Source organism: Orycteropus afer, unplaced genomic scaffold, assembly GCF_000298275.1.
Source record: "Orycteropus afer afer isolate SDZICR_OR568_19922 unplaced genomic scaffold, OryAfe1.0 scaffold00004, whole genome shotgun sequence".
NCBI classification, from domain to species: Eukaryota; Metazoa; Chordata; class Mammalia; order Tubulidentata; family Orycteropodidae; genus Orycteropus; species Orycteropus afer.
This window is the reverse complement of record NW_006921591.1, coordinates 14,332,341-14,343,252: the sequence shown is the minus strand read 5'-3', so window position 1 is coordinate 14,343,252 and position 10,912 is coordinate 14,332,341. Positions and strand designations below refer to the sequence as shown.

General features: G+C 54.6%; 1 protein-coding gene across 1 annotated transcript; it reads left to right on the top strand.

Annotated features, from left to right (window-relative positions):
- The first annotated feature begins 5,583 nt into the window (after nucleotides 1-5,583).
- Nucleotides 5,584-10,014, top strand: EN1 (engrailed homeobox 1). The gene is made up of 2 exons (XM_007937725.1): nucleotides 5,584-6,448; nucleotides 9,698-10,014. Exons 1-2 carry the CDS (start codon nucleotides 5,584-5,586, stop codon nucleotides 10,012-10,014), a joined length of 1,182 nt encoding a protein of 393 aa, XP_007935916.1.
- Nucleotides 10,015-10,912: the final 898 nt, after the last annotated feature.

The window sequence follows — 10,912 nt, the reverse complement described above, 5'->3', positions numbered from 1 at the left end:
CCCAGTTTTCGCAGCCTTGCAGACAAGAAGAGAATCTTAGCTTGGCCAGGTTTAAAGGGAGAGGGGGGCAACGAATTTCTAGAACAAAAAGGTCCTTGTTGTGAGGTCCCTCCGATAAAAGGGAGAGGATTCTGGGAGAAGGCAGGGTGACGGGGGCGGGGATATAAATCCAAAAATTGATTATCCCAAAGGTGCCAACCTTCATCAGCAGGCTTTTTCTCGGGCTTTCTAGGAACCCGGACATTTATGCACACAGAAAAAAGAAATCGCCCCAATGGTGTCTTCTTGCTGTCTGCAAACAAAGCTACCGCCCCAATTTCGAGAGTCAACAGAGAATTTTTTTTTCAAGGTTTGCCTCCCATGCACCCCATCCACCTCAGCTTTTCCCTTCGCCAGCTCCCGCAGCCGCACGCTGAGCTGCTGGCAGAATTGTTCAGGATATCCAACCAATATGCAACGAATTCTCCCCGCACCCACCTCCCCACTTTATTATCGCCTCCAAATGAAGACCGAAACCCCGAGCGCTAATTGAATTAGTCTATTGAAAGGACTGTCAGGTACAATGACGTGGTTCGAGGCCCCACATTTCCCAAGGTCTATAGGCTTTAGGGACCTGCAATGTATAGTCTGACCTTCCGGCTCATAATAATACCGTGGCACTTGTAGTAGAAATTTCCTCGCATTCACTCCCAACAAAACCGCTGGTCACCCAGTCCCCCTAGGAAGGCTGCACGCTATTGTGTTGCGACAATTCATTCATGTCCCGCTCCACGAGGCCCCACCGCCATCTGATCTACACTCGAAATGCGATTACCACCGTGTACATGCAACATACTTGCACTCCTGGCCCATGGGGTACACCGGCCTCAGGCTGCGAGGCTTTCTTTTGCAATTCTCCTCCTTGCTTCCATCCTGGGAACAGAAGTGGAAGCACGCCGGACCCCAACTTTTATCTTTGCCTAAATGAAATCTAAAGCTCTGCTGAAATGCAGTCTAGACTGCCTAAATAATTCTCTCTCATAAACAACACACACCAAAACTCTCACTCAAATATTATTTTGCATGCCCAACTGGAAGGGCAAACTCCAGCATACACACTAATGTGCACACACTAGGGTCTCCAGCCAGGCACACAAACACATGCAGATTCACAGACATGCACTTTTACATACTAGTTTCTTCTCTGTGAGGCTCTCACACACACGAGCAAATAGGCACATATACTAGCTCATGGACCCAGAGCCACCCAGCGCTCTCCAAGATCACATGGTGACTTTTGTAAAACTGGGAAAGAGGAGAAACGAAGGTAGAATTTCTTGGATTTCTCTTTGGGACTGTCCCAGAAACACTCATCATCGATGTACCTACTATATTCCAAACTTCTCTAGAAACCCTCCCCAAATACACATAGGCATTATTCCCTCCTGTCTGGCCAGGTGCCTTTTGCTGGGGGAAACCTGTGGTTAGCCACAGAAACTCGAAGAAATCTAGAATGGGAGAGAGGACAGGTGGGTTGGGGGTCACTAATCTAACCTCTACCCTAATCCCCACCATTGAAACTCTCCTTCGAACCGTCCCCCTTCAGCCTTTATATGAAGAGAGAGATCATTGAGTTTATTTTCCCTCTTAAGCATTTAAAACAACAACAAAAAAAATCTTTTTCCTCCTTGTCAATTTCCCCTTTTGTCTGAGCTGCATATGGAAGTTGAACTTGGGGGTAATCTACATATTTCTGAGACATGCGCCCAGTCGCTGGCCCTCTCTGGCCCTCTGGCCAGGTAACTGCCCAGCTTAGAACTGCAAGGCAGTGGGAATAAGCACTGGGCGACTCTAAGGGTCTATGCCTTTGGTCCAGGAGCAGAGGGCATTTGGAGAAAGGGGCTCCATTTCCCTCTGACATTTTCTCCAATTCTCCCCCACACACCTGTTTCTGCACCCAGTCACCCTGGCCTGGACATCTATCAAGTTGGAGAAAATTCATTCCCAAAGGTAGAAACAAGTCCCCAGAAAGTACGGTTGTACAAATCCACCCACACGTGCGAACACATCCCTCCACACACCCAACTTCTTTACCCGTATGCTTGCCACGCCCGGCCCTGATCACTTGGAGTGCTCTGGACTCTTCACGCACCCGTCTACGCCAATATCTGTCACTCAGCCCTCACACACCTCACTCCTGGGCTTGCCAGGACAGCAACCCGATCACACCGAGTTCTCAATAGTATGTTCATTTTCAGTAGGGAGAGGAGGGCGCCGGCCTGGGTAGGGGTCGTGGAGCGCGGGAGGCCCAGGGTGCGCGGTGTGGCTCAGGGTGCGCAGCGTGGCGTCCGGCACAGGCCCGGCCTGGGGGTGGGGGGCGAGCCTACGCGCAAAGCGCCGCCTAATCCAGCCCGAGCTCGTGGGCCGCCGGTGCATTTATCATCCCATTACTGTAACAAATCCGGGCTCCACTACATGAAAGGTAAAATGAATTACCGACGTTAAGCCGTCAATAAAGTCATTTCTGTAAATGGTGTCTCCAAAGGGCCGCGGCATTATTCAGCTGGCTTTATCAGCTGGCTGGAAATTACGTGGAGGAGCCGGGCCGCGCACTGCGCGGAGCCGCTCACTTTGATTAAGCGTCTTGCCAGCACGATGTGACAGAGCTTTTGACCAGGGTTTTATTCACAGGCCTGTGATGAACGCCAAGCTGATCAGGCGGAATGAAGAGTAATTAAAACCTATAAATTATCTTCCGCAGCCCTTCTCGAGGCGTCTCCTGCAGGCGAGATAAGGCGTCGAGACCCTATTTACGGTGCTGAAAGGGACCGCGGCTCACAAAAGCTACGCGGCTAAATAGGATATTGATAGTGTCCTAATTAGAATTTAATTAAGTACCCACTCTCGCTTGTGGGATAAAGATTTCAATTTTGCGAACTTAAATAAAAATAAAATCTCACCCCCACTTCGGGGATTACGGGTGGGGGCGCAGGGAGATTTCGGGGCACTCTTGGGTGTGGGACTGAAGAGGGCCCCAAAGAGTCCAAGATGGCATCCGAGGCAGCTGGAAAGGGGTTGAGGAACTAACCACGGGCCTTCAGGCCAAAACTCAGGTCTGCCAGAAACGCAGACCCTAGACACCCCAACAGTCAAGTGGATACTTAGTGAATCTATAGGAGAGTAGAATTGCCCCATAGGGTTTCCAAGGCTGTAAATCTTTAAGGAAGCGGACAGTCTCATCTTCCGCAGAGGGGCTGGTGGGTTCAAACCGCCCACCTTTGGGTTAACAGTCCAGAGTTTAACCCCTGCACCACCAGGGCTCCCTGAAGACACGCCAGCAATACTTATTCCTGCCCACCACCAGCTCTTAAAAACTGCGACCACTGTTGGTCTGCATTGTTCTGGTTGTGCGTTTTATTTTTCTCCTAATCCTGTGACTTTTCCAGAAAACTGGAGGGGGGTATTTTGCATGTCCCAACTAGACAACATCCCCAAAGAGAGTCTACTTCAGCTGTCCCATTGGGGAAGGCTGTCAGGGCGGGCAGGTCCGATGGAGTTGCAAAGATGACATATCCGCGAAAGACTGGGTTGCGGGAGCCTTTCATTTCTCTCTCCGCACTGCAGGCTCCAGCTCAGTCGAACGTTGGCCCTGCAAAACCTCTTGGCAAAGGATCCTCTCGGGTCCTTAGAGCCTCCCCTACCACTGCTCCCCACCCCCGCATCTCTGGCCTTAGGAGAACTTTTGGTGTGCCTCGACCAGAAAACAAGAGAAAAAGCCCAATGGGCAAGGAACTTATGTCAGCGAGCGCGGGAGTGGCTGGACGCTACACTGTCCGTTCAAAGCTCCGGAAGAATGCGCAGGGCTAGGGCTGAGGCTCCCTGGAAGTCGCCTGCATTTTCAGGAAAACCAATTACCCCGTAACTGGGGAAAACTCGCTATTGAAATCTCCAGGGCAAACACCTTTTATTTGTTCGGGCTTTACTTTGCAGGAAAACCCAAGCACGAAACCCAAAAGCCCGGGGCTTGTTCACATCCTAGCCGTGACTCCCCGGGCCCAGGTGCCCTCTCGGGGCAGCTCCACGATGCCGGGGCGGCACCGACTCCAGTGGCTAGAGAAGGAAAAGGCACTCGGCGCTCCCGGCGCTCAGGCACTCCAGAGCCCTCTGGGCTTGGTTCAATGGCGCCGGGGCAGCTCCTAGGTGTCGTCCGAGGCTCGGACAGGAAGGGCGGGGATGCAGATCCCCCGAGAACGACCTGCAGTGAAGCCAGTCGGCAAGTGGCTGACAAATAGGTGCTGCTGGCAAGGCAAGACGGGCCTCCCGGCTTTGCTGTTTGTGAAAAATAAATTGCGCCTTCGAAAGTAACCAATTCCAGGTCCATTTCACCTTCACCTACCTCCTAGTCTCACTCATCCCTCCCAACACACAAACACACACACACACACACTCCTTCCCCCCCGCCCCCTCCCCCCCCCCTCAACAGTCTTTCCCTCTTCGTACCAGCAACCGGGACCAAAAGAAAATATAAAAAGCTGAGTTTCTTAGGCGTTGAGGTGGGGGTTAGGGAGAGCAAAAAGCTGAGGCCCCTGCCTCCTGACCCTACTCCCGGCGCGCACGCACCCATAAACCTGCATTTCTCCAACAAGTTGTTTATGGAGTTGCTTCTCTATTTGCTTACACCCCCAAATCCACCCCTCCCCCGTCTCGTCAGGCCGCTCCACGGTCCCGGCCTGAAGGAGGGGGAGGGGCGGCGGCGTGATGGGGGAGGACCGGCCGGACGCACTGAGCCCGCGCCCCAGCACCCCCTCTCCGCCCGCAGCCGCCGCCCCCGGATTATTTATCCGCAAAGTCCCGCGAGCGCCCATTGGGCCGCAGCCCGGGTGTCAGCGCGAGTCCTGGCTCTCCATTGGCCCCGCACACGTGCGGCCCTAACTCACGTGCTTCCGGTTTGAAGGCAAAAAGTGTGCCTGGGTGATTTTTTTTTTAAGCAAGAGAGTTTGTGCAAAGATCCGAGCTGTCACAGATTTGAAAAAAAAAAAAAAAAAAGGCAGCCCCGGCGTTGGCGGAGACGCGCTCTCACTGCAAAAAAAGCAAAGGCGATTAAATGCGCTGCCAGCCTCGCACTCTGGGCACAGCTGAGCGTGACACTCGGGGAAGTCAAACCCTTCACTACTGCCTAGCAAGACTAGGCTAGACTTTAAAGACTATTTTTCTCCCTTAAAAAAAAAAAAAAAATTGTTGGAGCTTTTTCCTTTATTTTTTTCTTTTCTTTTCTTTCTTTTTTGGCCGTAGCTCAATCCCCATTTAAAACAAATCATTGAATCTGGTTACAGAAAGAAAAAAAGAAATTGCCAGTGTCTCCTTATCTGGATGTCTACAAATTAGATCGAGGGAGAGACAGCAAGATCTATCTGCTCGATAAGAGCGAGAGATCCAGGCCAGGCGCCTGGGCTTTTTTTTCCTGCACCCGCCCCGTGCCTTCGCTGGAGCTTCGCCTGCCTCCTTCCGTCCGCGCACCCCCACGGGCCGCTGGCAAAGTGGGGTGGGGAGTGAGACGGGGGGGTGGGGGCCGGCGCGGCGGCCGGGGCGTCAGGGCGGCCGAGCATGGAAGAACAGCAGCCGGAACCTAAAAGTCAGCGCGACTCAGGCCTCGGCGCGGCTGCGGCGGCGGCTTCGGGCGGCCTTAGCCTGAGCCTCAGCCCCGGCGCTAGCGGCAGCAGCTGCAGCGATGGAGACAGCGTGCCCGTGTCCCCTCAGCCCGCGCCCCCCTCGCCTCCCGCGGCGCCCTGCCTGCCGTCCTTGGCCCACCACTCTCATCTCCCCCCGCATCCCCCGCCGCCGCCGCCGCCGCCGCCGCAGCATCTCGCGGCGCCTGCTCACCAGCCGCAGCCCGCGGCCCAGCTGCACCGCACCACCAACTTTTTCATCGACAACATTCTGAGGCCAGACTTCGGCTGCAAAAAGGAACAGCCGCCGCAGCAGCTCCTGGTGGCGGCGGTGGCCGGAGGAGGCGTAGCAGGAGGAGGCCGGGTCGAGCGTGATAGAGGCCAGACCGGCGCAGGTAGAGACCCTGTCCACCCGCTGGGCACGCGGGCATCAGGCGCCGCCTCGCTCCTGTGCGCCCCAGACGCTAACTGTGGGCCGCCCGACGGCTCCCCCCCCTCAGTCGCCACTGGCGCGGGCGCGTCCAAAGCTGGGAACCCGTCTGCGGCGGCAGCGGCGGCGGCGGCCGCGGTAGCGGCTGTGGCGGCTGCAGCAGCAGCCAAACCCTCGGACAGCGGCGGCGGTAGTGGAGGTGGCGCAGGAAGCCCGGGCGCGCAGAGCGCCAAGTACCCGGAGCACGGAAACCCCGCCATTCTACTTATGGGCTCAGCCAACGGCGGGCCGGTGGTCAAAACTGACTCGCAGCAGCCACTCGTGTGGCCCGCCTGGGTCTACTGCACGCGCTATTCGGATCGCCCATCCTCTGGTGAGTATCCAAACCCAGGCTGCGCCATGCTTGTAGGTCTCGCGGACGCCCCTAAAACTCCCATCTGACGCGCTGGGCAAAGCAAACCCGGCCTTGAGCGCCCTAGTCTCTCCTCGCCTGCATTCAACTCCTTACCCCAGGCCCTAGACCTAAGCGAGTGTGCAACAGTTCGGAGCTCCTGGGCCCTGTGGCCACCACCCAGAGTGTTACGGCTCCAGGCAATGGAGGCTCAAATCTTGAGCCTTCGATTTTGAACTCTGGACCCCTAAGACTTCCTTTTTGTTTTATCTTTATTATTTCTTTTACAATTAGAGCCATTGGTTTTTCTTTCAGGGAAGGGGTGTTTGGAGCCGGCGGGAAGGAGGGCCTAGATCTAGGTCTGAAATCCCGCCAGCCGGGCCCCGAGGAGACTGCAATCGAACAAGGCGAACAAGGCTTTGACAGAGAAATAAGCTTTGTCGTGTGTCTTTATAGACACAAGCATCCGAGCACTAAGTCGATGTTTTCTGCGGATAATTCATTTACATAGATAACGCTAGATATGGAGTCACACAGAAGGGACAGAAATGCGTCTCACGTCACCGGGCCGGGTAGCAGTGAGAGTCTGACCCGGGTGGGTAGAATTCCAGGGAAAGACGGTTGCGGAAGCGCCAGGAACCACTGGCTCCTGGACTTCTGGGACTAACAGACTGACACAATCCGAAAGGAAAGAAGACAGGTCAGAATCAGACTAGAAACCCAGGCGGATCGCATGGAAAGCCAGCCTCCTCCCAAACTTCTCAGCGCTGCGCCCATATCCTCTCGGCCTGGCCCTGCTCCTTTCTTCTTTCACTCCTTCCTTAGCCGATTTCCGCCAGACACTGTCCCATTTTGCTTGGCTTTCGGTCTGTTTCTAGCGCTTGACCAAGCGGAGGCCAAGGTTTTTGGCAAGGGACAGCCGCTGTGCCCCAGGACAGGAGGGCGAGGCCTGCCCGCCGCGTCAGCGGGCAGCCCACAGGAGGCCGGTGGGGGCCCGAGAGGAGAGCGGAAGAGGCTCTGGTCCTCTATCCGGGCTCCAGGGGCCCAGGACCCACAGGAGCCCGGGCACAGAGTAGCCACCCGCAGCTCTCGGTAGGCTAGTCAGCGGGCTAGTCTCCTGCCTCCCTACCGTTGCCGGGCGGGCACAGATCGATGCGCATTATCAGCCCCCGCCATCTCGAGCCCCGTTATTGACATGTCCGGCTCCCTGAACCTCCGAAAAGCTGCTTTGATTGACTTGCCTGATGGATAGAGTGATTGAGCTGTCAGGCCAATAGGCTCTGGCTGACCGGGAGACTACGATTTTATTACAAGTGCCCGTGCCTTGTACGCAAACACACAACAACACTCCAGCATGTCCCGGACGCACAAAGCGCAGCGGGGCCTTTCTGAGGATGTGCACATCTTCTGAGCCATCTCTCCTACTCACCTAATTACTAATCCAAACCAAGGCCTCCTCACCACCACTCTACTGCCTAGTCCTCTCTGCACCCCACACAGGAGTGATCCTCCTCTTTGTTCTTGGCTGCTTACCTTCCTATGACCTAGGGATGCAGGGGACTGACGGGATAGATTTTTCTCCCTGTGTGGTAAGTTCAGAGGATGAGCTTCAACCCAGGCCCTAGCCTCTCCTGTCAGCTGGAACTGGATTCTTTGTCACAACTGGTGACCTCAGCCCTTGGGCTACCCAGGAAGTCAAAAGCTGCCCAGGTTGCCCTTCTGATGCCAGGTTTTGTGATGTCAGTGGAGACCCTTCTTCCCTGACAATTTTAGGGTTTAACATGACTGATAGAGGCTCAGCTTGACTCAGTAAGCTCCTATAACCATGGCAGGGCCCAAGAAGTAAATGCCAGAAGACTTGGGTGAGAAGGGGATGGACAGAGATGCAACCTTCACAGTCACAGATCAAAAGTCATACCCTCTCCAGTTGTTCCCCCCCCCCCATATGGGTATGGCTCCCATAGCAGCCCTCCTACCAGGCGAGTATTTGATGGAGACTTCACTTTCCTAGGGAGGTTTTCTGTGGCCTCTTCCCATATCCATGTTGGAAGTAAAGCACAGATGTTTGTTGAGATTGCCTCTCTGTCTCAGTCCCTCTGCCTTGTTGTGCTTAGTGATAGAGGGGGGAGAGTAGTAGCCTTGCAAATGCTATTGGTCAGCAGGCAGAGCCACTCTGCCTTGTTTTTGTTGTTTATGTGTTTTTATCTAAAATTGCAGTGCAATTTTTCAAAGTAGATATAAGGAAGATGCTGCCTGTGTAGCTGTGTGGAAGAGTGGGGAGGGCTCTCTCTTTCTTACTAGTACCATCTAAGAGGCAAAGAGTGTATGTGTGTGTGTGTGGGGGGGGCAGAGTCATGAAGGTGAGGCACACGTCTTCTTCAGAAAAGAGGTGGTAGGTGTCTCCATGGGGCCCTAGCAATGGCTTGGCTCAGGCCAAGGAGAAGGAATAAAAGGAGGTAGAAAGAGAGGGTACTGAACTGGAGCTGGGTAACTCTCTTGCAATCTTCTCCCTCTTCCCTTATTTTTTTGGGGTCGGTGCCTTCAAATTGATGGGGCTTGACTGTAATTGTGTGAGAAGGCTTCTTGAGGGAGGAGGATTAGTTTGCAGGGAGATAAAGGGCTGCACCTCACTGGTGAGTCCCCAGGGCCTGCCCTCAGATACCTGGCCTGAGCCTATTTTCATTTCAGGCCTGCTAGGGGAGCAACCCACCAGCCACTCCTCGGAATCAAGGTTGGGTAATCCTACTTCCGTAATGATAACTGCCTCGGAAACCCAAGGAGGGGTCCCTAGGAGTCAGGGCTGACTCGATGGCAAATAACAACAACAACAGGGGAGCAGGTCTCTCACCCTCATCTCTGGGCTGGGCTGGATGGGGCTCCAGTTATCTCTCCATCTTGGACTCCTGTCTTCTTGGCCCGGGAGTCCTGTCCCTGGCTCTCTTATAATTAATTGGAATGTGGGGTATACCTACAAGCTCCACCAGTTTTTCGCGGCTTTTCTAGCCCCCCATAAAGGAACTCGACGACCGCCACGGCCAGCCGGGGGCACTTTGATCAGTGGGGTTAGCTGGCGATTGGGGGAACCTGGGGCACAGCAGGGCCTCGAGGAGCGCCCAGGCAGCGCAGGACGCGATCCCAACTCTGCTCGGCAATTCTGATGGCATCCTCTGCCCTTTCCCCCTCCCTTCTGCCCTCGTCCCCACCCCCACCCGGTCCTTTTCGCCGCTGCAGGTCCGCGCACCAGGAAGCTGAAGAAGAAGAAGAACGAGAAGGAGGACAAACGGCCACGGACGGCGTTCACGGCCGAGCAGCTGCAGAGACTCAAGGCGGAGTTTCAGGCGAATCGCTACATTACGGAACAGCGGCGGCAGACCCTGGCCCAGGAGCTCAGCCTCAACGAGTCTCAGATCAAGATCTGGTTCCAGAACAAGCGCGCCAAGATCAAGAAAGCCACGGGCATCAAGAACGGCCTGGCGCTGCACCTCATGGCGCAGGGACTATACAACCACTCCACCACCACCGTCCAGGACAAAGACGAGAGCGAGTAGCCGCCGGCGGCCCGGGCGGCGCGCTCAGAACGGTCGCCGCGCCCGCGCCCCCTCCTGGCTCCGCCACTTCACCGGCCCAGCTCCCGGGAAGCCAGAATCAACGAACGAAAGGAGGGAGAGGGCAGCAGGAAAAAGGAGAGAGAAAGCGATGCTCAGAATGAAGAGTTACGTTGAAAGTAAACATTTCTGAATAAGGAGAAAGACGGACAGGTGCTATCGAAAAATCAGATCTGTTCTCTATTCATAATATAAGGGACGCAACTGCGAACTCATTAAAGCTCTATTTAGCCAAACCGCTTACAACCTTGTATATATTTAATTTCAGGTAAGGAAAAGAAATATGTGTAGCGATCTCTATTTGCTGGACATTTTTATTAATCTTCTTTATTATTATTGTTATAATTATTATAATTATTATAATTATTTTATCCCCCACCTCCTCCTCGTTGCCCCAGTTTCCTTTTCGTTGCCTTTTTCTTTTGAATGTCCTCGCTTCTACGGTGCCTCCCGCCCGCCTCGCTGCCCCTTGTTTCTCTGGGACTTTTTTCTTTGTGTGCGTGAGAGTGTGTTTCCTCGTGTGTGTGCCCTTCGCTTCTTTCGCCTTCTCCTTAGCCTTTTTGTCGGTCTGTCTGTCCTGCTCCCCTTTCCTTTTCCGGAGACTTATTGAGAAATACGACCCCACAGACTGCGAGACTGAACCGCCGCTACAAGCCAAAGATTTTATTATGTTCAGAAACCTGTAGTCTGAAATAAAGTGTACACTGTGCTCAGTAGCTTTGGCGGCCCTCCTCTTTGCGGGCTTGGGAGGGGCCTGGCCTGGAGCACCCACCGGCTCCTGTTCGCCGGCACCCCTGCGCACAAGTTGCGCACCCGTGCACACACCCGCAGAAGCAGCGGG